Source organism: Plutella xylostella, chromosome Z (genome assembly GCF_932276165.1).
Source record: "Plutella xylostella chromosome Z, ilPluXylo3.1, whole genome shotgun sequence".
Classification (NCBI taxonomy): Eukaryota; Metazoa; Arthropoda; class Insecta; order Lepidoptera; family Plutellidae; genus Plutella; species Plutella xylostella.
Genome location: NC_064012.1, coordinates 8,143,026 through 8,170,868, shown reverse-complemented (window position 1 = coordinate 8,170,868; position 27,843 = coordinate 8,143,026). Strand labels below are relative to the sequence as shown.

At 38.9% G+C, this 27,843-nt stretch overlaps 3 protein-coding genes and 1 long non-coding RNA gene across 9 annotated transcripts; 2 read left to right on the top strand and 2 right to left on the bottom strand.

Annotated features, from left to right (window-relative positions):
* The first annotated feature begins 492 nt into the window (after nucleotides 1–492).
* Nucleotides 493–14,463, top strand: LOC125491246 (ras GTPase-activating protein 1-like). 5 transcript variants are annotated; one of them, XM_048632761.1, is made up of 10 exons: nucleotides 493–782; nucleotides 3,466–3,595; nucleotides 3,770–3,907; nucleotides 4,345–4,526; nucleotides 4,986–5,119; nucleotides 7,277–7,417; nucleotides 13,396–13,458; nucleotides 13,575–13,702; nucleotides 13,874–13,885; nucleotides 13,989–14,463. In XM_048632761.1, the coding sequence occupies exons 1-10, from the start codon at nucleotides 718–720 to the stop codon at nucleotides 14,118–14,120; spliced, it is 1,125 nt and encodes a 374-aa protein (XP_048488718.1). In that variant the 5' UTR covers nucleotides 493–717; the 3' UTR covers nucleotides 14,121–14,463. The 5 variants fall into 5 exon arrangements, with proteins under 5 accessions (XP_048488718.1, XP_048488720.1, XP_048488719.1 ...); XM_048632763.1 differs by lacking the exon at nucleotides 13,396–13,458 and adding an exon at nucleotides 11,830–11,950 and having other exon boundaries at nucleotides 13,989–14,104; XM_048632762.1 differs by lacking the exon at nucleotides 13,396–13,458 and adding an exon at nucleotides 11,830–11,950 and having other exon boundaries at nucleotides 13,874–14,013.
* Nucleotides 8,015–8,622, bottom strand: LOC125491247. Its single transcript, XR_007268204.1, has 2 exons — nucleotides 8,384–8,622; nucleotides 8,015–8,109 (listed from the first exon to the last, which is right to left on the bottom strand). It is a non-coding gene; the product is annotated as an uncharacterized LOC125491247 (long non-coding RNA).
* Nucleotides 14,464–16,123: 1,660 nt separating the features above from the next.
* Nucleotides 16,124–19,074, top strand: LOC125491188 (ras-related protein Rab-21-like). Of its 2 annotated transcripts, XM_048632513.1 has the most exons (5): nucleotides 16,124–16,298; nucleotides 16,451–16,584; nucleotides 16,813–16,980; nucleotides 18,007–18,125; nucleotides 18,352–19,074. In XM_048632513.1, exons 2-5 carry the CDS (start codon nucleotides 16,453–16,455, stop codon nucleotides 18,560–18,562), a joined length of 630 nt encoding a protein of 209 aa, XP_048488470.1. In that variant the 5' UTR covers nucleotides 16,124–16,298; nucleotides 16,451–16,452; the 3' UTR covers nucleotides 18,563–19,074. The 2 variants fall into 2 exon arrangements, with proteins under 2 accessions (XP_048488470.1, XP_048488469.1); XM_048632512.1 differs by having other exon boundaries at nucleotides 16,124–16,584.
* Nucleotides 19,075–19,780: 706 nt separating this feature from the next.
* On the bottom strand, nucleotides 19,781–27,748 carry LOC125491187 (ATPase family AAA domain-containing protein 3A homolog). Its single transcript, XM_048632511.1, has 9 exons — nucleotides 27,429–27,748; nucleotides 25,872–26,026; nucleotides 25,494–25,606; nucleotides 25,100–25,306; nucleotides 24,645–24,802; nucleotides 23,984–24,243; nucleotides 23,432–23,847; nucleotides 22,905–23,103; nucleotides 19,781–22,031 (listed from the first exon to the last, which is right to left on the bottom strand). The coding sequence occupies exons 1-9, from the start codon at nucleotides 27,619–27,621 to the stop codon at nucleotides 21,849–21,851; spliced, it is 1,884 nt and encodes a 627-aa protein (XP_048488468.1). The 5' UTR covers nucleotides 27,622–27,748; the 3' UTR covers nucleotides 19,781–21,848.
* Between the last annotated feature and the right edge of the window lie 95 nt (nucleotides 27,749–27,843).

Here is a 27,843-nt window from a genome sequence, read left to right as displayed (position 1 = left end):
CGAAAGAGAAAAATCAGGCGATTCCAACGATGTATATAACTCATATTCGCCAAAAGTGGCGGATCAAACATTCTGTCTTTCCACCGTCGAATTATGTGATATGTCTTCAATATTTTATTGTTTGCTTGGTTGTTGTAACTATAATATTGTTCTTTTCTAATAATTTATGAATAATAATGACATAAATAATTATTTTAAACATGTGTTACAGAATTGCGAATTAATTCCGCGCGGAAAAATATTCGAGGTGCGGAGACGGCCTAAACTAAAAGTATGTACTTCGCGGTGAAAATCATAGACAATATTATAAACGAAAACGGGAAGCATGGAACATGGAAATAGTACCTTATCTCTATTCTATTTAGTCTATGCTGTGTGCTGTTGGCTGTTGCTGTGCTCTAAAGTTTAACGAAAATGGAAAAGTAACTGGAAAAGTTTAGTTTATTTCTCTCTTTAAATTTATTTTATTGTTAATGACTTGGATGAGTAAGTTTCTTTCATTCTTTTATTTATTATTATTGTAGGTACTTAGATAATTTGAGTAGTAGTAACCGGTAGGATCTGGTTCTTGTCGGCCAGGATCACAGTTTATTCGTACGTATTCGTAATACTTAGTTGAATTTCATAATGGCCTGGCCATTATGGAAAACAACGTGTAATGCCCATTATTAAAATGATCGTCGATAAGTGACTAGCACTGAGGGTGTTTTTTTAAATATGGTGCAGATTTCATCAAGCATGCGGTCGTACGCCATTTTCCCACGTCCGCGTTGGTTTTACAAGTAAGTTTTTGCCGAGTAGTTTTGATAGGAAAGTGGGCGAAGACTTAGGCCTATAGTTAGAAGGGTTCTCTTTATCACTGGCTTTATGTATTGGTGTAACAGCTGCAATTTTCCAGATCTTTGGGAATATTCCAGATGAAAATCTGAGATTACAGATGTGTTCAAAAGGTATAAAGTTGTCAAGATCAGTGCACTGTCCGCAGTACTTTCATCAGTAGGGAGCATGAAGAAAGAATATGATGGTGTAATGTGTGATTTGGCTATATAGCATGGTTAATTTCTGTTCTTGTGACGACCGAATGGCGTAGTGACGACCGAATGGCGTAGTGGTTAGTGACCCTGACTACTGAGCCGATGGTCCCGGGTTCAATTCCCGGCTGGGGCAGATATTTGTTTAAACACAGATATTTGTTCCCGGGTCTTGGATGTGCCCGTTAAATGGCAATAGGCCCGCCCCCTATTACATTGGGACTAACATAACACTCTGGCGAAAAGTGGGTGCAGCAATGCACCTCTGCCTACCCCGCAAGGGAGTACATTAGTACAAGGCGTGAGTGCGTGTGTGTGTGTGTTAATTTCTGTTTCATTTTGTTTTTCTACGATATTGTTTGCTAACTTGGTAAAACTTTTACAGCGTGCTACCTTAAGGGGGGTTTAGGGGTAGGTGGGGGGAGTGTAGGGGGGTTTACTGTACCCCCCTATTGCATTAAAACATGCCGGAGATGCGTAATTTTTTTAAAAAATCTAAAAATAAAAAAACTAACCTCAAAATGTATGTAAGTCATCCAAAATTTTGTGTCGCAACAGGAAGGCTTTCTAAACTTATATAAAAAAAAATACCTAACACCCGAATTCGAACCTATTTTTTGAATTTGAGGTTATTACTGTGTTTACGTATTTGGCGTCGTCGTCCCAAGACTCATAAAAAAACACAATTAATAAACAAATAACGAATAATTATCAAAATAGGTTAACATTATCTAGAATGGAACGCAAATATAACGTGTTTACTCTGTAAGTGTGCCATTTTCATACTATGGTTGACGAAAATCGTAGATTTCAAAAATTTATTTAAAATACTGTGTGTGTCGCCGGCAAATAAAAATGATTGTAAAGGTATCAGAAAGACATCCCCTAATACCCTAAATGGTCAGCACACTCAATTTAAGGTAGCACTCTGTAAAAGCCAACCCGGTAGTTCGGTTGAAGAGGTGGCTTTGGCTTTTTGAGAAGTCATAAACTTCACGAATAAAATTCCAAAGTTTCTTTGTATCATTCTGATGATGTCTTCTGTTTGTGATGATGTGCAGATTTCCTCACAAAATCTTTGTTCACTGTAAGAGTGTTGGTATAAAATTGTACAAATTCTAAAGCATTCATTCGTCATCGGCTTGAGAAGCGGTTTATGTTGACGGGTACCACTGTTTTAAAGATCAATTATTTATTATTAATTAATTTTGCATGCTATTAAGGTTTCATTAAAATTAAATGGCAACTAATAGCAAGGTAAATAGTAACAGAGATAGAGTAAATTTTTGGATAGGTACGGTCAGCTGCATAAGTACTTAGCTATACACTTTTGTACCTTGTCAAATTGACTACATAACAAACCGTCAACAAAATTATCTATTCTTGGACCAACAGAGCGCCTACCTCAGCTATTGCAACACCCAGGCTTGCTACTCCAGTTTACTCGGGAGCTAGGCTGGCTGAGCTGAAATCAAGGGAATATGTACAAAGGTTCCACTCGAGAGAGCCACGTACAGGAACTTCACCCCCTATCAGAATAGAATAGAATAGAAACCGGCAATGTTTGAATATGCAGTTAGTGAGTTTAACAAGGTACAAAAGTGTACAGCTACTTATGCAGCTGACTGTACTTGATTCTACTTGAGTATATTTACCATATTGACTGATAGCCACTTGCATAGAGTATAATATACATATATACTGAAAAGCAACTGAAAAGCCACTTGTCACATGCAATAAAATTGTGATTTCAGTGCTTTAAAGTTTAAGGAGGTGAGGTGTTTTATATATATACACTCACGGGCAATGAAAAGGTTCCACTGAGAAAAGCACCAAAATATTTCTAAACGGAAAAGGTGAGCTTAATGACGACTTCTGCAACATTGAAGTACATTTAACAGAGCATCAGGATATTACCAACTGAAATAGAAAGTATTTTGTTACAATTTTAAATTAAATATTTGAAAAAAATGGGGTCGTTTAGTGTCGGCATTTTGTGAGTGGAACTTTTTCATTGCCCGGCAGTGTATTATAGTCAAATTATTGGTGTATTTGATGATTTTGTAGTATAATTGTGTTTATAATTGTATGATTTGTACTTTAAAATTTCTTTTTGTTATTGCATAATATTCCACTAGAGTTTCAAAGAAAGTAAGTGTATACTATGTAAGTCTATGGTACTTACCACTGTAAGATTATGATCACAATGGCTATTGGGTCATTGCTACCTGGCTAACCCTTCCTCTTTCTTTCTTTCATTCATATAACTAGTTATTTACGGCATCACCGGTGCAGTAGCCGCCGCCGCAGCTGCCCGGGTGTGTACAAAGTACCTTAACACTTCATTTCTCACATCCACATGTTTGGATGACAAACAATTTCACAATCACGCAGCAAATTGCTGGCTAACCGCTTGCGTTATATGGGTTTACAGGGCCATGCCTCGGCTGCCCAGTATGCCCAGCCACGACGACGCCGCCGGTGGTGCCGCCGCCGCCGGGTGGCCAGCCAGCAACGGCGCCGCCGTTAGTGCCCCCGCCGCCACAGCCCCGTTTACCACACAGGTAGCTAACTAACTAGACATTGTGAAACAGGGCCTAAATGTGACTACCAGTCATCGGTAGATAGTACAGTTTTATACCTACTGGCAGTGGCAAGACAAGTATAGTGGATATAATTATGTCAAATTAATCCGTATCATAATTAATTATAATCATATATTTTTTATTAAATTTCAGATATCAGTACCGGTATGTTCCGGTGCCGGCACGGGCGCCGCACCCCCCGTGGCCGCCGCCGCCATATGCGGTGCCGCTGCCGGCGCCGTATGCGCCGTGGCCGACCACGGAGGTGGCGCCGCCGTTCGCCGCGGCTTGGTATGTACTGTACTAACTTTAACCAACTCACTGCTATCGGGATCTCGGTGTCTTTAAAGAGCGTGCCTCCGCTCTTTAAAGACACCAATATCCCGATTAGCACTAGTATTATTTATTACGGAGAATTGGTCATAAACTTGGTTTTTTTTTTAAGAAATTTCAGCTATACGGATCCGCCTGCGCCGCAGCCGGCTCATCCGCCTCATCCGCCTCATCCGCCGCAGCCTGAAGTTTGAAAATACGTTATTTTAAAACAATTTCGTAAATGTAATGCTTATGATCAATTTTACAAGTTCTCACTTTACTATGGCACACGTCCGATTACAAATTTGTTATTTTTCTACAGTATAAAAGTAGTTAGAATTTGCCCTTTTTAAATCATTTTACCACTGCAAACTCCTCTGATGTGATTTAAAACGGAATTTTCTTGTTTTCAGTTCGTAGAGAGCCCGCGGTGGTGGCAAGGGCCGCTCGTGGCGTGGTCGGGGCGCGGCGGGCGCCATGGCCGCGGGGCGGGGCGGGGGGGGGCTCGCTCGCAGTCGTGGGCGCAGTCGCGGCCGCGGCACCTTTGGTCGGTAGGTTTACTTAACCTTTCCTATGCTGAGAACCGCGCACACATGTAAAATATGTATTATACTATTTATTATTATGTATTATATTATTATTACTATTCATAATGGTAAGGTGATTATAATGTAAAAAATCCCCATATGTGTATGTGTATCTGGATCGTAACATTTACAATTTTAATTTATATTCCCCTTTTTGTGACGCAATAGATATTAGTAGGTAATTCAATAAGTTATAACGATATACCGATCAGAACGGTATTTATTTCCTATACAAATGAATAATATATATCTAAATTAATTGTGTTATAGTAATCACATATTTCTGTAAGTAATATGTGCTTATTTGAGGGTAAATGTAACATTAGCCCTGAATAAGTAACTTGTTTTATGCCGTGTATCGTATTAGTTACGTATATCGTTACGTTATAAGTATTATTATAGCCCTTCAGCACAAAATATGTTTTAGTATTGATTTTATTGATTATTTATGAATTGTTAAATTTCAGATATCAGTACCGGTATGTTCCGGTGGCACCGGCGCGTACCCCCCGTGGCCGCCGCCGCCATGTGCGGTGCCGCTGCCGGCGCCGTATGCGCCGTGGCCGACCACGGAGGTGGCGCCGCCGTTCGCCGCGGCTTGGTATGTACTGTACTAACTTTAACCAACTCACTGCTATCGGGATCTCGGTGTCTTTAAAGAGCGGAGGCACAATCTTTAAAGACACCGAGATCCCGATTAGCACTAGTATTATTTATTACGGAGAATTGGTCATAACCTTGGTTTTTTTTTAAAGAAATTTCAGCTACACGGATCCGCCTGCGCCGCAGCCGGCTCATCCGCCTCAGCCGCCGCAGCCGGCAGCCGCTCCGATAATATGTGTAAGTTTGAAAATACGTTATTTTAAAACAATTACGTAAATTTAATGCTTATGATCAATTTTACAAGTTCTCACTTTACTATGGCACACGTCCGATTACAAATTTGTTATTTTTCTACAGTATAAAAGTAGGGGAGACCGGGGACAAAAGTAACAGTTTGTACTTTCTGTCTGATTTATCGTTATTAATAACATTTACGATAAAATAAATATAGTCACATAAAACTTTCGTCTATAGTCTACCAATATCCATTATTGCTTTACTTAATGCATCTCGAATTTTAGCAATTGTGAAGCCTCAAAAAAAAAGGGAATTCGTTACTTTCGACCCCATGGTCAGGACGAAAGTAACAAGGTATGGGTCGAAAGTAACAACCCATAAATTCTGCCCAATGTTATAAATACGATTCAAAAGAAAGAACAGAAAAAACAATCAAATTATTTAGTTTAGAAAACTTCTTAAAAAACTATCGAAACTAAAAAAATCTTATGACTTATTGACAAAACTAAAAAAAACTTCTTAATATAAACTGTAAATGAGATCCATCATTTAAACTGACTAACTGATAAGAAGTTGAAATATCAGGCGATATAATTTTAAAACAGCCCGTGTTATTCGAAAACCTTTTATGACATGCTACAGACAATCTTATAATGAATCAATGAAAAAATAGTCATATGGTTCTTGGAATCTTAATTCTACGTAAACACTAAATGAATAAATACCAAAAAACTTACTTTTGGTGTGTAAAATCACGAAATGCTCACTAAAACAACCTTGCACCGCGGCACGGGCGTGGAAAATGATATCAAGCACGGAGGGCATCGCATGCTGACAACCAGCGGTCGCTTGGGACGTTAAGGCTATTGGGGAAGTCCACAGAGTCTTTGTTACTTTCTACCCGCTGTTACTTTTGTCCCCGGTCTCCCCTAGTTAGAATTTGACCTTTTTAAATCATTTTACCACTGCAAACTCCTCTGATGTGATTTAAAACGGAATTTTGTTGATTTCAGTTCGTAGAGAGCCCGCGGTGGTGGCAAGGGCCGCTCGTCGCGTGGTCGGGGTGCGGCGGGCGCCATGGCCGCGGGAGCGGCGGGGGGGGGGGGGGTGGGCGGCGCTCGCTGTCGTGGGCGCAGTCGCGGCCGCGGCACCTTTGCCGTGCCGCCGCCGCCGGGTGGCCAGCCAGCAACGGCGCCGCCGTTAGTGCCCCCGCCGCCCCAGCCCCGTTTACCACACAGGTAACTAACTAGACATTGTGAAACAGGGCCTAAATGTGACTACCAGTCATCGGTAGATAGTAAAGTTTTATACTGGCAGTGGCATGACAAGTATAGTGGATATAATTATGTCAAATAAATCCGTATCATAATTAATTATAATCATATTTTTTTCATAAAATTTCAGATATCAGTACCGGTATGTTACGGTGCCGGCACCGCCGCCGCCGCCATATGCGGTGCCGCTGCCGGCGCCGTGTGCGCCGTGGCCGACCACGGAGGTGGCGCCGCCGTTCGCCGCGGCTTGGTATGTACTGTACTAACTTTAACCAACTCACTGCTATCGGGGTCTCGGTGTCTTTAAAGAGCGTGCCTTCGCTCTTTAAAGACACCGATATCCCGATTAGCACTAGTATTATTTATTACGGAGAATTGGTCATAACCTTGGTTTTTTTTAAAAGAAATTTCAGCTACACGGATCCGCCTGCGCCGCATTCGGCTCATCCGCCTCAGCCGCCGCAGCCGGCAGCCACTCCGGTTATATGTGTAAGTTTGAAAATACGTTATTTTAAAACAATTACGTAAATTTAATGCTTATGATAAATTTTACAAATTTGTAATTTTTATACAGTATAAAATTTGCCACTTTACCACTGCAAACTCCTCTGATGTGATTTAAAACGGAATTTTCTTGTTTTCAGTTCGTAGAGAGCCCGCGGTGGTGGCAAGGGCCGCTCGTGGCGTGGTCGGGGCGCGGCGGGCGCCATGGCCGCGGGGCGGGGCGGGGGGGGGGGGCTCGCTCGCGGTCGTGGGCGCAGTCGCGGCCGCGGCACCTTTGGTCGGTGGGTTTACTTAACCTTTCCTATGCAGCCGCGCACTCATGTAAAATATGTATTATACTATTTATTATTATGTATTATATCATTATTACTATTTATAATGGTAACGTTATTATAATGTAGAAAATCCCCATATGTGTGTGTGTATCTGGATCGTACCATTTACAATTTTAATTTATATTCCTCTTTTTGTGACGCAATAGATATTAGTAGGTAATTCAATAAGTTATAACGATGTACCGATCAGAACGGTATTTATTTCCTATACAAATGAATAATATATACCTACCTATATACAGTGAAACTATAAAGTCCTGAAATTAAATGAGGGCGCAGCTATCTTTCAAGTAGCAACCCTATATAGCGAAACAAGACTGACTTTGGTACTTGAAATTTTGCCTGTGACTACCTACCTTATTTCTGTATTTAAAAACAACTTACCATCCACAAAAAAGCTAATTATTCAAGCTAGAAGGTAGTTATTAATATGTAGGCTAATAGTGAAACCAATAAACATTTATTAAGATAACGTTATTACTACTGTATAAAATATACGGATTTGTTGACAAAGGGCACACATAGTAAAAACATCAATTTCTCTTTTTAGACGGCCTGTTCTGTTTCTTCCAGGAGTTAGAAATATTCCATTATAGAGCCCTCTTTTGCAATATGCCAGACGGTACTGTCCGATACTCCTATAAAATAAAATAAAAAATTCTTATTTGAAACTACCCTTAAGTTAAGAAAAACAGAGTTACAGAATGAGAATTTAGTAAGTAGTTAAATAAACAACAAATATAACTTCAAGTATCAAAATGTTATGGTTTGACTCAACTTAAACCACCTCAAACCTACAACCAGCGGTATGTAAACAATGTTCGACTTGGGCTCTAAACCTAGGTTTATTGATAAATGAAGCGTTGGTACTAATAAAATATGAATTATTACAATTAATACAATGTTACATACCCGTCATAGACGCTGTACGAGCGTAAACATCCTCCGAATTCGACAAAATGTGTCCAGCTTCATGTTCCGCTAAACATTGTATATAAACTCGATGAATAACTTCCCTAGCTTTTGACTACGAATATTTTTCTTCTTCTTCCTAATTGCAAACAAGCGTAAATAGTTGTTTTTATCTAGATTATGCTAATAATTAATAAGAAAATTGAAAAAACAGCCAACCGCCAACTGCCATAAACAATTGTTATGACTTTTATGTTTCTTTTCTAATGGTGCCAGGCTCCTGAAAATTTTAGTTCCTCAAACATTAATTTCATGAATTAATAGTTTCACTGTACCTAAATTTTTGTACCTTGTCAAATTGACTACATAACAAACCGTCAACAAGATTATCTATTCTTGGACCAACAGAGCGCCTACCTCAGCTATTGCAACACCCAGGCTTGCTACTCCAGTTTACTCGGGAGCTAGGCTGGCTGAGCTGAAATCAAGGGAATATGTACAAAGGTTCCACTCGAGAGAGCCACGTACAGGAACTTCACCCCCTATCAGAATAGAAAAGAATAGAAACCGACAATGTTTGAATAGGCAGTTAGTGAGTTTAACAAGGTACAAAAGTGTACAGCTACTTATGCAGCTGACTGTACTTGATTCTACTTGAGTATATTGACTGATAGCCACACGGTGTTTTATATATATATATATATATATATATATATATATATTCCTTAAACTTTAAAGCACTGAAATCACAATTTTATTGCATGTGACAAGTGGCTTTTCAGTATAATTATATGTGAGATATATATGTATATATATTATACTCTATGCAAATATATATATAGTCAAATGATTGGTGTATTTGATGATTTTGTAGTATAATTGTGTTTATAATTGAATTATTTGTACTCTAAAATTTCTTTTTGTTATTACATATTCCACTAGAGTTTCAAAGAAACCTTAATTTTTTTACTTACTATGCACTATACTTTGATTATATACAACCCTAGATTCCCCATAGAAGAAGCAATTGCTGCCATACATAAACTGGGGCACTACTGCCCCACTACAAATTTCGCTCTAGCAGTGTCTATTGTGTCATCGCCGGTGCAACACATATTTGACAGTTAGCATTAATTTCAGTTTTGTCCTTTTAAAATGCGTGTATGTGCTTTAAAAGTGTGCAGAAACTACAAAAGTCGACTAAAAACGCCATACAAGGTCACCTACCATCTGTAAATAATGTATTAATATAAATAATTTAATAAAGTAAATATTGATATAATTTTCGTCGGTGTTGCCAGTTTTTTCTTGAAAATAAATACCAAAAAGTGATGATAATTTATATGAACCGCTTGAATGACCTGTCGACACCTGGTCGACATGTACCATAAATTGTTTCGTGATTGGATTCTTAAAATTGGAATTAGGTACTTACCTTGAATTCATTTAATATAAATTTTCTTTAATGGTGCAAAATAAATAGTATTCTATTCTATTCGGCGACTGGTGTAGTGTAGTGGTTAGTGACCCTGACTGCTATGCCCAAGGTCCCGGGTTCGATTCCCGGCTGGGGCAGATATTTATTTAATGGCAGAATATATTTGTGCTCGGGTCTTGTATATTTTTATTTAGTATGTATCTATCTATGTATTTGTGTATGATATATTAGCTGTTCGACACCCATAACACAGGTTCTGCCTAGCTTGGGGTCGGATGGCCGTGTGTGAGATGTCCCCACATATTTATTTATTTAGTATTTATTCTATTCTATATCGCCTTCAATAAAGGATGGAATTTGCAAATCCTACGCATTTATTAAAATATTTTATCTATGGTTGTTGGTTTTTCAATTTACGAAAACGAAATAAGTTTCGGTATTCTTTTGTCAACTGTATAATAAAGTACCTAGATCATCTGTTAAAATATTCGTGATAGTTTCCGCTGAGGCGAAATTGTATTCGAGAAAACGTAAACATTTACACAACTAAATCTAACATAATTTATTATAGGTACAAAAGGTAATTTTATCACTGACAGCTTAAATTCTAATATACATGTATTATCAGGATACCGAATGATCCTATTATACGAAGCAAATGGATAGAAATAATTAGAAAAACCCGCGGAGAGGACTACTGGAAACGTATTTTAACTAATTGAAATTTCCTTAAAAATATCACCACATTAGATAGATAGATAAATCATTTATTTGTTCCACATAAACATAACACATAAGTACAACAAATAAGTACCACATTATTATACTGTTTCCATTTTCTACCAACTTAGTAACAATTTACTTACGTTGCCACATTTTTTCATGCACTCGATGACATGACAGGAGGGAATGACAGTACAGTCACGCAAAAAAGTAATAAAATATTGGCCTGTTTACAATGTAGGCAATGTATGAGATGAGTCCGTCTAGGGTTGTAAATGGTCTAAGGCACTATACTAATCTTTATTTGTCTCAACAAACTAATGTATATTTCACATACATTTATCATCTACAAAATCAAAGTTACCTACCTACCTAAAAGAACAAAATTGAGGTTAATAACAAAATAAAATAATGGTACAGTGCGATAAACTTATCTGTTCCGGTGAGAGCGAACTAAATTGATCCATATCTCATTATTTACTAATGAATTATATATTGATATAGATTAGTTGGGTTTATTGAAACCACAAGAGCGAATTACCACTACTGGCAAACATAAAATCTTATAGAATGAAGAAATATTACACATTTACGTGAGCTGTCACCGGAACAGATAAGTTTGTGGCACTGTACTTACTTTGACAGTGCCAGTTGACACTGACCATTGAAAGAATAGTCTATGTGAAGGCTCCAGTACACACAGTGGCCGGTGATGTGCCATTCTTGGCAATGTACTTACCACTGTAAGATTATGATCACAATGGCTATTGGGTCATTGCTACCTGGCTAACCCTTCCTCTTTCTTTCTTTCATTTATATAACTAGTTATTTACGGCATCACCGGTGCAGTCGCCGCCGCCGCAGCTGCCCGGGTGTGTACAAAGTACCTTAACACTTCATTTCTCACATCCACATGTTTGGACGACAAACAATTTCACAATCACGCAGCAAATTGCTGGCTAACCACTTGCGATATATGGGTTTACAGGCTCATGCCTCCGGCTGCCCAGCTTGCCCAGCCACGACGACGCCGCCTAAGGTGCCGCCGCCGCCGGGTGGCCAGCCAGCAACGGCGCCGCCGTTAGTGCCCCCGCCGCCCCAGCCCCAACCACACAGGTAGCTAACTAACTAGACATTGTGAAACAGGGCCTAAATGCGACTACCAGTCATCGGTAGATAGTAAAGTTTTATACTGGCAGTGGCAAGACAAGTATAGTGGATATAATTATGTCAAATTAATCCGTATCATAATTAATTATAATCATGTTTTTTTATTAAATTTCAGATATCAGTACCGGTATGTTCCGGTACCCCCCGTGGCCGCCGTCGCCATATGCGGTGCCGCTGCCGGCGCCGTGTGCGCCGTGGCCGACCACGGAGGTGGCGCCGTCGTTCGCCGCGGCTTGGTATGTACTGTACTAACTTTAACCAACTCACTGCTATCGGAGAGCGGAGGCACGCTCTTTAAAGACACCGAGATCCCGATTAGCACTAGTATTATTTATTACGGAGAATTGGTCATAACCTTGGTTTTTTTTAAAAGAAATTTCAGCTACACGGATCCGCCTGCGCCGCAGCCGGCTCATCCGCCTCAGCCGCCGCAGCCGGCAGCCGCTCAGATATTATGTGTAAGTTTGAAAATAGGTAATTTTAAAACAATGACGTAAATTTAATGCTTATGATCAATTTTACAAGTTCTCACTTTACTATGGCACACGTCCGATTACAAATTTGTTATTTTTCTACAGTATAAAAGTAGTTAGAATTTGCCCTTTTTATATCATTTTACCACTGCAAACTCCTCTGATGTGATTTAAAACGGAATTTTCTTGTTTTCAGTTCGTAGAGAGCCCGCGGTCGTGGCAAGGGCCGCTCGTGGCGTGGTCGGGGGCGCGGCGGGCGCCATGGCCGCGGGAGCGGCGGGGAGGGGGGGGCTGTCGCGGCCGCGGCACCTTTGGTCGGTGGGTTTACTTAACCTTTACTATGCTGTATTATTATAGCCCTTCAGCACAAAATATGTTTTAGTATTGATTTTATTCATTATTTATGAATTGTTAAATTATAAAGGTATAACGTACAAATTCCAAACATACTCTTGTGTTTCTAATCAGTAATATTTCTAATATGCCGGCTTCCGATTTATCGTATGTTTTTGAGGTTATGTTTTTGTTTACAATAAACACGCCAGTGTTTGACGTAATGCTATCAGAACGTAGGGTTGACAAAAACGATACAGAATAAAATGTGGATTATATTTTGTATGGGATGATAAAAATGTCGTGCGCCTGATTTCAACATCGAAAACGTTATCTCCGGGACTAGTTGTGTGGACCCTTTTCGGCTTAGTATACCAATATTGCAACACCCTGTATATATATTATAGTCAAATGATTGGTGTATTTGATGATTTTGAAGAATAATTGTATAATTTGTACTTTGAAATTTCTTTTTGTTATTGCATATTCCACTAGAGTTTCAAAGAAACTTTAATTTTGTTACTTACTATGCACTATACTAATCTTTATTTGTCTCAACAAACTAATGTAGATTTCACATACATTTATCATCTGCAAAATCATCAAAGTTACCTACCTACCTAAAAGGACAAAATTGAGATTAATAACAAAATAAAATAATGGTACTTACTTTGACAGTGCCAGTTGACACTGATAATTGAAAGAATAGTCTATGTGAAGGCTCCAGCACACACAGTGGCCGGTGATATGCCATTCTTGGCAATGTACTTACCACTGTAAGATTACGATCACAATGGCTATTGGGTCATTGCTACCTGGCTAAGCCTTCCTCTTTCTTTCTTTCATTCATATAACTAGTTATATATTTTTTGCAGTAACGAAGATTCGTGCACGGCCCCGGCATCACCGGTGCAGTCGCCGCCGCCGCAGCTGCCCGGGTGTGTACAAAGTACCTTAACACTTCATTTCTCACATCCACATGTTTGGACGACAAACAATTTCACAATCACGCAGCAAATTGCTGGCTAACCACTTGCGATATATGGGTTTACAGGCTCATGCCTCCGGCTGCCCAGTGTGCCCAGCCACGACGACGCCGCCGGTGGTGCCGCCGCCGCCGGGTGGCCAGCCAGCAACGGCGCCGCCGTTAGTGCCCCCGCCGCCCCAGCCCCAACCACACAGGTAGCTAACTAACTAGACATTGTGAAACAGGGCCTAAATGTGACTACCAGTCATCGGTAGATAGTAAAGTTTTATACTGGCAGTGGCAGGACAAGTATAGTGGATATAATTATGTCAAATTAATCCGTATCATAATTAATTATAATCATATTTTTTTTTATTAATTTTCAGATATCAGTACCGGTATGTTCCGGTGCCGCTGCCTCCGACACCGAGATCCCGATTAGCACTAGTATTATTTATTACGGAGAATTGGTCATAACCTTGGTTTTTTTTAACGAAACAGCTACACTATGGCTACACGGATCCGCCTGCGCCGCAGCCGGCCATTCCGCCTCAGCCGCCGCAGCCGGCAGCCGCAGCCGCTCCGATAATATGTGTAAGTTTGAAAATTCGTTATTTTAAAACAATTACGTAAATGTATTAAAATAACGTATTTTCAAATAATTGCGGCGCTCGCGGTCGGGGGCGCAGTCGCGGCCGCGGCACCTTTGGTCGGTGGGTTTACTTAACCTTTACTATGCCGAGCAGCCGCGCACGTTACGTTATTATTATTATTTTATCTTTTTTCTTTATAAGTATTATTATAGCTCTTCAGCACAAAATATGTTTTAGTATTGATTTTATTGATTATTTATGAATTGTTAAATCGCTTATTTTTTTTTTATAATCTAATTTATTTTATAAGCCATACATCTTAAGATTAAGTCGGCTAAATCGCTTATTTTATTTAATAGAATAAATAAAAGCTTGTTACTGCAGTGTTTCTTTTACTGGTTTATCCGCAAACATCGGCAGGGTAAGACAAGGATTGAAAATTTAAATGACGACCGGATGGCGCAGCGGTTAGCAGCGCTGACTCTTGTGCCGAAGGTCCCGGGTTCGATTCCCGGCTGGGGCAGATATTTGTTTAAACACAGATATTTGTTCTCGGGTCTTGGATGTGCCAGGCGTGCACAAGAGTAATACAAGGCGTGAGTGCGTGTTTTTTTTTTCTTTTTTTTATTAAGAGACTGATCATGTATATGTCGCAGGCAACTAGTTTAATCTCCTGTTTGATTGAACCACTAGCCCGTTCATTGGATGGCGCTGTTCAGTTGTATGACTAGGCCGAACGTTGATTGTACAAGCGTCACAAAACGTCCAACTAGTTCCAGTCCCATAGTAACTTATTCTAAGACTTAACTTACGCTTACAATGTAAAATCTAATCTTAAGGGCAAGAGCACACGATGAGTTACGGTGGCGGTGCGGCGCCGCAGCGGTATCGCTGCGTCGTTTTACTTAGAAATATCTGTGGCGTGCACACGATGCGCTCCGGCGCCGCACTGGACTTGCAACCACCAAGACGAGACGGGTGAATGCGTTGCGATGTCGGAGCGGCACCGCTCAGTTCTTTTCCTCACGAGGAAGGATACACGGGGCGGCATAAGAACGTTGCGACGCCGCTGCGGCTAAACAACGTTGCGGTGCCGCACCGCTCGTGTGCCCACTGCGACACCGCACCGGCGACGCACGCCCCGTGTGCTCTTGCTCTAAGGGCCGCGGCACCGCAACGTTGCTATGTTGGATAGCAGTGTCCTTCCTTGTGCGGCAACACAACTGAGCGGTGCCGCTCCGACGTCGCAACGCATTCACCCGCTCCCCCCGCTTCGTCTTGGTGGTTGCAAGTCCGGAGCGCATATTGTGCACGCCACAGATATTTCTATGTGAAACGACGCAGCGACACCGCTCAGGCGACGCACCGCTGCCGCAACGCATCGTGTGCTCTTGCCCTAAGGATGTACAGTGTTTAACATATTTATACACGTACATTGCTTCACTACTGCTAGGCTCAGTGACAACTACCTATTTAAAATGAAAGTTAGAGCAGTTATTTATTTTGGTTTTCGTATTTTTTATTCATTACCAATATGCTACGACCACGTAGATACCCTACTAAACTAAACTAGTATTTATTACACGCAGCAAGAGACGTAGATGAGGGGGGTAGCCCAGAGGCAAAATTTACAAAAATTCATGGGAAATGTAGGGTTGTGATGTGTGTGATTGAAAATCGATGGCGCTGTCTGGAGCAAGACCATTATACAACTGTTCAGTATCATTGACATATATATTACTATTGTTCAGTATGCAAAATCTATTAAGTACAGCGTGCCGTATGTTGCATTACGTGACCCTCGATTAGATATAGATATGTCTGCAGCTCACGGCTCTAGTTTCGTTTTTTCCCTCAACTCAAATTACCACTTCCAAGCACTATTTTCAATCGGTAGAAGACAAATGACAATAAGGAAAAAACGTAGGTAGTTTTTGCCAATACCTCAGTATAATAACGGGCTACTCCATGATTTCGATATATCACACTCACAGAGTAAATGTTTTCTGTGACACTCACAGAGTACTATCAACATTGTTGTTTATTGACGTCAATGTCAACTCAAGTTGAGTGAAAATATTACGAGAACGAACACGAAGAATAAAGAAAAGTAACAAAATTAAAATTCATCTCTTTCCTCGAATAGTTCGTACCCATATCGCTGGATACAACTAAATACTAGCTTACCTGGATTCAATCAGTTTTCCCAAATCCCAAGGTGAAATACGATCAACAAACTCTAGTATTGATTTTGTTTAAAGTAATTAATTTTCAGCGGAGATTGCGTAGTAAATAGTATCGTTTGCTGCGTTCATTATTATTGTGAAATTTACTAAGTTATAACGTTACTTGTTTCAATATTCTCATTAGCCATGTCAACACCAGCCGGTGGAACGTATAATTTCAAAGTGGTCTTGTTAGGAGAAGGATGTGTCGGCAAAACATCCCTCCTACTGCGTTACATTGAAGATAAATTCAATGAAAAACATCTGAGCACTCTCCAAGTAAGTACACATTTTAAATAACAAACATTGTTTGATTTTCTCACTTCTAAATAATATCTGATCATAAGCTGTTGGTAAGATAGAAACCTATAAATAATTTTGAGTTATAGAAATTTTAAAGCAAGGTCACCTATACATTTCTGTAAACTTGTATAACTGTTTTAGGAGTGCAGGTTATTATCATTGACTATTGTTTACCTAAATGATAAGACATAATAAATCTTTCAGGCCACATTTCTGAACAAGAAGCTAAACTTTGATGGAAAGCGAATCAACTTAGCAATTTGGGACACAGCTGGACAAGAGAAGTTCCATGCCCTCGGGCCCATCTACTACAGAAACTCCAACGGTGCCATTCTTGTGTATGACATCACTGATGAAGATTCTTTTGTAAAGGTATCATGTTATTCTGATTTTTATCTGTGTCTTTTGTTCTGCATAAAATATTGAAGTCATTGAGATTCAATTAAGTAAGATAATTTTATTAGTTTACTACATATGAAACACAAATATACTATTTGTAATGTTTTTATGATGACTTGTTTTGTTCTTCTTCAACTTTATTTGTAATTAAAATTTACCCTATACAGCTAAACTATGCAATAATATTTCTAATCTTGTTGTTTTGGCCTGCCCAGAAATCAATGGACAACATTTCAAAAAACTAAAGCTGCTATAAATCGAAAACCATTTCGAGATTTAGCTCTAAAGGCCACAAAAAAAATGTTTTTGTATTTTTTGGATGTATCATTTTCGAGAAAATCATGAAATAGTAAAAAAGTGCTGATGACGTCATGCATCAGGTGCGATGCATTTTGATGATCAAGTCTATAGATTTAAAAACAAAGTAACTGTCACTTTCATTTTTGATTGACGTTGACGTTTTATCGTGAAGTTTTTGTTTATTTGGGTCATTTTCATAAATTCTGTTCTGACACTTTCTGACTATTTGTTTATTTATTATATATAATGGTTAGTATGTATTAAGAGATGACCTCTATATAATATGTCCCAGAGCATGCCACCGCCTACACAGCTGAAAAAATGCTTCTGAAAAATGCTTCTGGTTATTTTTTTACATGATAAGTACTTTGTATCATCAATGTCATTTGAAAATGACCCATTTATTGGTTGGCATGTAAACAAAGTTTAAATGTCACTTGTCAGTGTCATTTATGTTTTTTTTCGAGACTAAGGCAATAGACAAAATTAAAAATTGAACCTAATATGTGACGATACTTCCGGTTTTAAAATAATTAACTTTAAAGTTAAAAATAACATGCAAAAATTAATGTATATACAAAATAAAAAAATACGGGTCCTCTAATTTTCTATAAATTTTCCGAATAGCTAATAAAAATATAGGGTAAAGAAAATGAAATGTTGTCCATTAAGTTTAAATAATTGAGACATTATTTACAGGTTAAGAATTGGGTAAAGGAGTTAAAAAAAATGCTTGGGTCAGACATCTGCCTCATGATTGCTGGGAACAAAATAGATTTAGAACATGAAAGGACAGTCCCACTGGAAGAAGCAGAGAAGTAAGGCACAACACTGCTACATTCTATATTGAAGTTTCTTGAATTTTATTAATAGATTACATAATCCTAATTATAAATGTACATATTCATTACAACATTTAAAAAAAGCATTGTGTCATAGAAACTGGTTTCTATTAAATTACATTAATAGCACTGATAGAATAATAATACTAACCATTAAAAAATCATGTTTTTTAATTAGACACCTTTGGGTTTCTGTTTGCAGCTATGCAAAGATGGTTGGCGCCAAGCATGTCTACTCGTCAGCGAAACTGAACCAGGGAGTAGAGGATCTATTTCTGGAGCTGACCAGGGAAATGATGGAGAAGTATGATGATAACTCACAGAAAGATGTAAACAGGACTTCCCGCGTCCTGGTTGTTGATGACGAAGCTACTACACCTTCTTCATGTTGTTCAGGCTTCAGGAGTAATTAAATATTTCCTATTTTTCTAACTGAATTCATCCGGCTCCTACGTAGCATCGAAACTCAGTGCTTGTTTGTTGTCATGCTTAATATTTGTCTGTACCTACCTGTTGCAGTTTTAAACAAGTCATAAATCAGTTTTAGCAAATGAAATATTAGAGAGCATTAATGAGTGTTATAGTTTATTTACAATAGTAGCAAATTAATTGTTAAAATTATTTTCTATATGTTTTAAGTGATGATTGTGATACCTGCTTTTTCGGTGTTGTGAACTCATAAATTTATTGATGTTAGGGAAACCAGACCCATGCATTTGCGAAAGGTATTGTCTGATGTTCGTATTATAAATGTGCATTCTTTAATTTGTTACAGTTTCCAGAACTTACATTATGATTGATGTTAACATTACAATACATGTTCTCATTTGTTATTCATTTTGCATTTACAGGAGTGAAGGGTATGTTAATGAGTATCAGTATAAAATTATCTCATGCAGTAATATTTGAAATACTTACCTAAATAACAAACAACGTTCGTATTTAGACTTTGCTCTTCACTAACCTGCTTACTAATCTTCTCATTTACATCTAAGCGTCAGCGCACACCGAACTGCAAAATGCTCGCGCATGGTCGAGCAAAATGTAGAACGCATACTCGAACATTTACTAGAAAGCTCGAGCATGGTCGAGCATCAAGTTGGGACGTGTATTCAATTTTGAAATGTATGGAATTATCATAAGATTAATTTTTCAATGATTTCACAATATGCTCTGCTCTGCTCTGCTCTTGGTGTGCGCTGAGCCTAAATGAATAAATCTCTAGTCCTGGAATAACGAATAAATACGACAACCAGGCATAGGTACTAAGTTTTAAAACACGGTCAACTTAACACCCCACTTTTTACGTCGGGGGTTAATCATACAGCCCAGTCGTTATGAATTTTATTATGTGTAACTTTAGTAATTATTGTTTTAATTGACTTAATTTTTAAGAGCCCTATTGTATGATTTATGTCGCAAAACAAGGAAGTATTAAAATGGGAAACTATTTCGTCCATCATTATTTTATTAGTGACGTCATTTTGCTGTTTTATTTGCCAACTGCTCATTTATTGTAACTGTTTTTAAGATTAAATTTAGGTCAAGGGCGTTTATTGAAATGTAACATGAACGTGTCTCAAAAAAGAGATCTCAGTACGACATTTTATGCAGGGAAATTAAAGACATTGTTATTAATTATAACAGCTATTATTGGGCTACAACTAATGTATGACAAACACAACAATAAACAACATTTTGATGACTTATAAAAAAACTAAGAGAAATATTTTCTGAACAAAATACGATATATTATTGTGCTTTATAAAGGAACCAATGAAGTGTTTTACCATGATATTGTTATCGTCTATGTTCCCAAGATGGATAGACAGACGCCAATCAAATGGTAAACCACCTTAGTGGCCGATAGTATAACATGTGTAAATGAAATGTATAAACTGTTATAGGTAAAATTTTATTATATTAATCATTTTGATTGTAATAAATGTTTATCACCTATAACTGGTTTTATTATCATACCATTGTGTATCCAGATAATCCACACACAAAATGCTGTTGAATTAAAGATTTACTTTAATCAATTATATTTTTAACTAAACACTAGTTTGGATAGACATGTTTTGGTTTAGGATGTTCTGAAAAATAATATAATTTAACTCTAGAGTTAAAAATTACCGCTTAGGTCAGCTTCAATAGTTGCTCTACACTTATGTAACTTTTTGAAACTGACAAACCTATAGACCCCCCGCAGACGGCAGACTTTTAGTCGGCCGATAGTTTGGTCGGGCTCTTAATCAGTATGGAGATGTATGGTAGTGCGCACATTCAACGATTATGTGTCGGCCGATACTCCATACTGATTAAGAGCCCTACCAAACTATCGGCCGACTAAAAGTCTGCAGTCTGCGGGGGGTCTAATCTTTAAATGAATAGGCCAAAGGCGGATTGTTAGTTTGACAAGGTACTTATAAAGCTGACTACATCTTAATAATAAATCTATCCATCCATTCTCTTATGGCTTAAATTTACAAACTGGAACTATCAACACAGCCAAATACATACACGATACAATGCTTTTAGCATTAAGTCCACCTAATTGTACATAATTACTTTTATATATTGTGCAATGAAGAATAAATAAATAAAAAATAAACCTTGGTAAAGTATTCATGCGTCAGTCATTGAAAATAATCTATATTATGTAAGGTGCAGGTTGGTTATTCCGAAAGGTTTTTGGGTGAGTGGGTTACATGTTCGTATTTTGTCAATTTATGAGGACTGGTTGGGTCATTTTATTCATGTAAGGACGCTTTGTATACTTGAATATACTACCTAAAACTCTGTTTAACAGACTTCTCTAAATACCCACAGAATTCGTAAATATTTTAGTTTCAAAAGCTGATATTTTTTTCTTTGCACGAGTGTAATTCCGAATTAATGCGAGTTATTCCGAAAACATTTAAAATGAGTTTTAGGTAATTTAATCTAAAGAACCATATGTATTTTTCGATCAGCTATAACCTCGCAAAAACTTATTTCTAAATATTGCCTAGAACTGCCCAGAAGTACTTATACACATTTATATGATATTTATAATTCGGAATTGCCCGATCCACAGAATTTCATAGTAAAATGTTCCAACATTCGGAATTACCCTAGTTCGCTCATTCCGGAAAATACAGCTTTTAGAAGAATCGTAAATATTGGCTGGTATTGTTAGTTCCTCATTCTTATTAATAAAAACACTCCAAATAGGCCAGCTATCATCTAAAACAGTCATTAACCATAATTCACATTCATACAACAATTATGTATTTCTCATACATAACTATGTATTTTAGGAGGCAGTGTATTGCAATCAGCCATAAGCTGATAATTACATATAAAATACATACATAAATGCAGCACATACAGCCTGAACCCAATTAAGGGGTCTGAGTTAGTTTTTTTACAAGTTATAGTGCGAAGCATAACTGAAGAATTCCAATTTTTGTTAAGTGTATTGTTTTACATATATCTTGAGCGTGTAAAATTACGAGATATTGCATGTATGGCTTCCATATCGCGGTCCGACAAAGTTATCATATTTTTCTTAGGTTTTTCCACTTTTAAGTCATACACAATCTGTTGTTTAGTATCACAGTTAGAATTTGTGTTGTCTGAACATGTACTATTATAATTTGTTACTTTATAAAGTTGTATAGTTTCTGTTTCTGGTACATCATTAATTACCCGGGGTCACTTTTCTAACTCAATTTCCTTGGTAACCTTCTTTTTGGGCTGAGATTTGGTGGTGGGGACTTCCTCTTTGGTCTCAATCTCTGTGATTTTCACCTGGCCTGGCTTTTTTTCCATGCTCGGCAAGTCTAGCAGATAAGGCATCATACTTCTTGACTTTTCTTCGTTGGACAGCCATTCCATCTGTAAATAAAGTTGAGAGTTAGTACTATCTGGTACAATTTCTTCTTCACTAGAACTTCGATAGCTGCATGTTAGTTGTAAGGGTATGATTATTGTTATGTTTCGGGCATAAATCCAAAATCTGTGTAGCAATAAACAGTCAAGTATTTTTTAATACTTTATTGCACAAATAGTATCTTGGATGGAATCAAACCCAATGATAAATGCGTCAATTATTTGGGATACGATAGTAGCTATCAGAAGCTCTGCCTGTTGGGTATTTTATATAAAATTATAGGCAATTATAAAACATGATAATTAAGACATCAGTATCATATCCAGAACAAACACTAGGTTGTCTAGACTTTTGTGTTATTTCAACCATTTGTCTGTCTTGGTGCGCATTTTTCAGCGCAGACTCGCAGATTCGCGCTCGCTGATTGGTTGTTGGTGGCGCTGATCTCAGCGCAGTCTTGCCAACCTCGACGATCGAAATTGCACCTTCCGCTGCGTTCTTGTTGCACACCACGATGGATAATTTGCGTGGAGCTGCAAGATGGCGCCCTTTTTGAACTTGTATGGCGCGAAGCTCGAAAATAGTTCGCACGGATTTTGCGTTTGTCGTACTTCCCAGCTTACCCCTCGATCCGAGAAGGACCATGGAGCGGAGTGGACTGTATGTGGTTGGTTTGTAGGCCCTGGGGGTGCTTGAAGCTCGTGGGAGTAATAATAAACGGGAATTGTGATTGATCCGTGTATTTTCGTGTGAAGAGCAGAAACGGAAGAGGAAGTTGAACATAGACAATGATATGAAATATAGAAATCATAGATAGATAATAATCATAGACAATTAATGTTGCTAGCCAACACATTACAAAACAACATCAATCGTACCTTCTGCTGGTGATCGAGCACAGCGTCATCACAGATCTCTATGCACATCTGCTCGGTGAGGCGGCCGTCATCCGAGGCGTAGGCGGCGGCCTGCCACGCCACGCCCAGCTTGCTCAGCGCGCGCCCCGACATGCCCGCTGTGCGCGCCGCCAGCTTCGAACACAGGGCGCCGTAGTCGAACTGGTCCACGGATAGACGCCTGCAGAGAGGTTAGCTTGTAGCACATGGTTGGTGATAGATGTGACTATGAATCGACACAGAGTAACAGCTGGAACCATTGATTTATTTCCTGTCATGCGTATTTTCGCCCTTTCTCAGGGCCATACTCGTGCTACCCTCAAGATATGAAAATAGGGTGCGAGCAGCTCTGAGTGCAAAATTAAAAAAAAAACCCTTGGAATACTGACGAAGTGGGAGCTGGTCCAGCCAGAAATAACTAACAGTCGATGCCAAAAGAAACGTCTTGGATTTAGATTAAAGATATATACCAGACAAATACATTATTGAAGTTTTCACATATTATTTACCTCTTGCCTTCCGACGCCGGTTGCAGCACAAACTTGTCGAAGTACAAACGGATCAGCCTCTCGCGCTCCTCCAGGCCGGGGAGGCCAAACTCGATCATTTTGTCCAACCGATCGTTGATGGCCGAGTCGAACTGCTGCGGCGTGTTGGACGCCAACACCAGCATGATCCTGCTGCTCTGGTCCGACGTCCTGTATAAGAAAGCATTGAGGGCGGCGCGCAAGTCTTCGCTAATCCGTTCCGAAGAACGCTTTCGTAGGAACGCGTCGGCTTCGTCGATGAACAGTAGCACTCCCTTCTTGCTGGTGTTGGCCCAGTCGAACACCTTGTGTATGGCGGCCACGGCGTCCTTGCCCATCGGAGCCACGTCTCCACCCGTCAGGATGGCGTATTCCATGCCAGAATGTTTCGCCAGTTTCTGGAAATGGGAATGATTCTCATAGACTTCGCAAGGAATACTCATGATCGTCTAAAATTATGAGATTCAGCGCGCTAGCGCGAATTAAAGGATATGTAATGCAATTAGTAATAAAACATCATAACTCTATACATACCTTAGAGAACAAGGTCTTTCCGGTACCAGGAGGCCCGTACATAAGCAAATTCCTGTAGAATCCTTTGTTGATGCGGGTGTTCTTGGTCGCGATGGCGATGTCTCGGAGCCTGTTCTCGAGGGTTGGGGCCAGCACCACTCCCGCTAGAGCATCAGTCGGCTTCCTGAACGCCTGGATGGCCTTCGACACGGTCAGTATCGGGTGCTTTGCCGCCTCCAGTAGCGAGAATCTTGATGTCTCGTTGACGAGTGTCGGCTTTCCTGTGGTAGGCAAGTGATGGAGATTTATTGATGTGGTAGTTAGTCAAGTAATTTTGTTTGCAGCGAAATGATGAAGGTGAGATAATTATGGTGTTGTGGCGCTCCTCGGAGGTTCAGAGGTCTATGTCCAGCAGTAGACGATTGCGAGATGATGAAGACGGTAAACTGGAGTGCTGATGTTCTATGTATGGCTGATTATAAGTATTAGCGATTAACATAACTACCATGCTTATCACAGTACAATTTACTTCACGAACTATGAAGCATTCAAAGTACTAACAAAAATATATTCATTTTTCTTATAATGATTTTGAGGACAGTCCCGTAAATAGACTCTGAATCTGCTGAAACTACATGTACGGAAACTCTGATCTGCAGACATTATTATTCCTTCAACTCACCAATCCTGGCCTCAATGAACCGTGCGGCCACCGACGTGGCTCCCTTGGCGGTGTAGACCCCGAGCGCCAGCAGCGACAGTCCTCCGGCGGCCGCCAGCGTCTTGTCCCAGTCTGTCACCAGCGCGTTGAGCCCCGTACCGAGCACGCTGCCCGCTGTCCTGGGGAAGAAGACAACAATTAGCAGGTTATCAATGAGTGTTTGTGTGAATATCTTCACAGGAATTCGTAAAAATTTGCCGTGTGGATCAGGCAATAAGAAAACTACAACAAACAACCATTCCAATGGTAAAGGAAGAATTGTTTTAGTTTCCAATTTGAATTTTTATAAGTTGTAAATTGCGTTATGCACTGTGCTGACGTACGAGTTATTGAGTGAAAATGTTGAAAATTTTTTTTCTTGAACATGGCAGATATGTAGCAAGATTACTCAATAAGTGTAATGAGATTTTACTTACTTGATTCCCTCTAAGATCGTGGTCCTGTTCTCAGCAGCCTTCAACCGGATTTGTTCCAGGGTGATGTCTCTGTTCTCTCGGTCAGCTTTGGCCCTGGCTCTCGCTTCGGCTTCTATTGTCTTCAACTTATTCTTCTCCCGGAGTTCCATCTCATGTTCAATAGTTTGCCGACGAAGAGCCTCTTGTTTGGCCACACTCTCTTCTTGTCTGATGAAGAAATCAATGTACATATTTATTAATACTTTAGATATAATGGTTTTGTCCTTAATTGTGTCTACAGTCATGTACTTCTCATATAAATAAAGTCTTGTGTAAATCCATCCAGCAAAGGACTGTTACAATATTCCATCAACAAATTATTTCTCACTCACACAGCATACTACTGTTTACTTACTTCTTCAGTATTTCTTCTTGTGATCTCTGCTGCTGCACCAGCTGCTCCTCGTACCTCTTCTTGGCAAGCTGGTCCTGGTATTGGGCCCTCATTTGGTGTTGCTTGGTTTCCTCCTAATGAATGGGATCAGACAAATTTAATTTTAGAAATAATAAAAGGTAAGTATGAATTTTTGTTCAAAATAGATCTTTTGTCTGTCTGATTTACCAATCTTCAGTGCATAATAACTTCAATACATAGTTTTGTTAAATCTTAGTAAGTATAATTACTTAAGTTTAAGGCAAATCTTTAAACATTGCTAACTTTGCAAAAGATCAAATAAGTAAGTTTTTAAAGTCCAGTATTTACAATATTAGATGGTATTTATATAGATGGTACCTGCAATGTTTTCCGTCTCTCCTCATAGTCAACCTTCTTTTGTTCAACCTTGGTCTGCTCGATGGCGGCTTCATACTCCTTGATCTTCGCCATCTGCTCCTGTTGTCTTGTAGCCTCTTGGAGCTTGCTGAGTTCCAAAGCATCTTTTGCATGTTCTGTTTAGAAACAAAACATGTAAATGATTTACGTCCAACTTTGTTTATGTTCAGAGTTTACTTTGAACAGTTAATACAAGGTTGATATAATAGGCATACAGTTTTCAAGTCGGTTTTCAAATATACATGATAATATACTCCCCTTAATAAACAATGCCTGTAGTGTGGATCTAACATAACATGTAAAATGAAGATTGGTTTAGATTTCTCTTTGTAACTGTTGATTTTGGTAAACTTGCAAGCAATTAAAAATTTCAGTGGCATATCACCAAATAAAACCTAAACGGAAAATAGCTTAAACATTTAATTTAGTACATTTAACAGTGCATTAGTATAGTACCTACCAACAAAAATGTAAATAGTGTTAAAATGTAAAATTAAATATTCTGAAAAATTGCAGCCACTTGGTGACAGCATTCTGTGGGTGGAACTTATTCAGTTTGCGAGTGTATAATTTAGTTAGACAATAAACTGTTTCATGAGACAATAAAACTGACCTGTCATGTCCTTTAAACAATTTTACATCGAGGTAGTTTTGCACTAAAATAGCAATAACTTTTTTGTTAATTAAAACAATAGCAAGTTTCATACCATTTTGGAAACTGCATTAAATGAGCAGTCTTTTTAAATAAGGTGCCAGGTTTGCGTGCTATATTTTTTTTACAGTATGTAGAGTCAAAGTTGTTTAAAATAATAAAATATGATTACCTTTTATGACTTTGAAAACTGTGTTTTTTTTTAAACATACAGCATTACTCGATATTTTATTTGATTGTGATCAATAGCAGGGCTATACAGGTGATGCAACACCAAACAAATTCTAACAATATGGATTTTTGTACCGGCAGCACGCAAAAAACTAATCCAAGGTGTTGATTTTCAGCAAATTTATAAAACTATATCTCGAAAATTATCGAGTTTTTACTAAGGTCATATTATGATATTCTGGCCACTCATGAGCTGGTCTATCAGCTCTGCAAGGCATTATCGTTGAATTTTGGGACACCTTGTATTTGGAGCCACATTCGCTCACCATCAGCATCGACAGGCAATAAAAAAGCATAAACATTGTCAAGTAATAGAACTACTCTGACTAAATGTTGGGCGGATAAAAACTTAAATGGATAGGGCAAATTGTTTTATGAATTTATGTCTATACTTGGTACAGATCTGTGTTCAGGCATCTTAGTACATGAGGGTAACTAAGCTTTGGAAGTTATGTATCACCCGCCAGATCAATAAAAAGAATAGCCGCAAACGAAAACCAACTAGAATCTGTTTGGAACATGATATCAGTCATCCATCTCGTACTGATAAAGCAGAGTACATAAGGAGGTAAGAGGTTATACGGTCGCATTATGCAATAGTGTGAAACGTGATTGATAACTTATACTTCACTTACTTGATCTTTCTAATTCTCTGGCAGCTTGGGCCGCCCGCTCCAGGGCACTTGAATCGAAGCGGTAGGCCTCCATGGCCTTCTTTTCTGCTTTGGTAAGGTTAGTCGGGGGTGCGGCGGCCGCACCACCCTCGGCGGGCACTTCCTCTGCCGGCGGCTGTGGCGGCTTAGAACTATATCCAAATAACCAAGACATGTTTGTTGCCTGAAATTTAATTTACAACGAGTTCTAATTCTAACACTTTTCTATAGTTTTTGTAGGAAAAGGAAAGATGAAAAACTCCGGAGCTGATAAAGATCACATCGAAATTACTTCACTTCACTTCACTCACTGAACGAACGAAACGACAGTCAGTTCCTACCGTTTCTACTCTGTGTAGTCATTTAAATGAAATTTGTGCTCTTAAAATAAGGATCT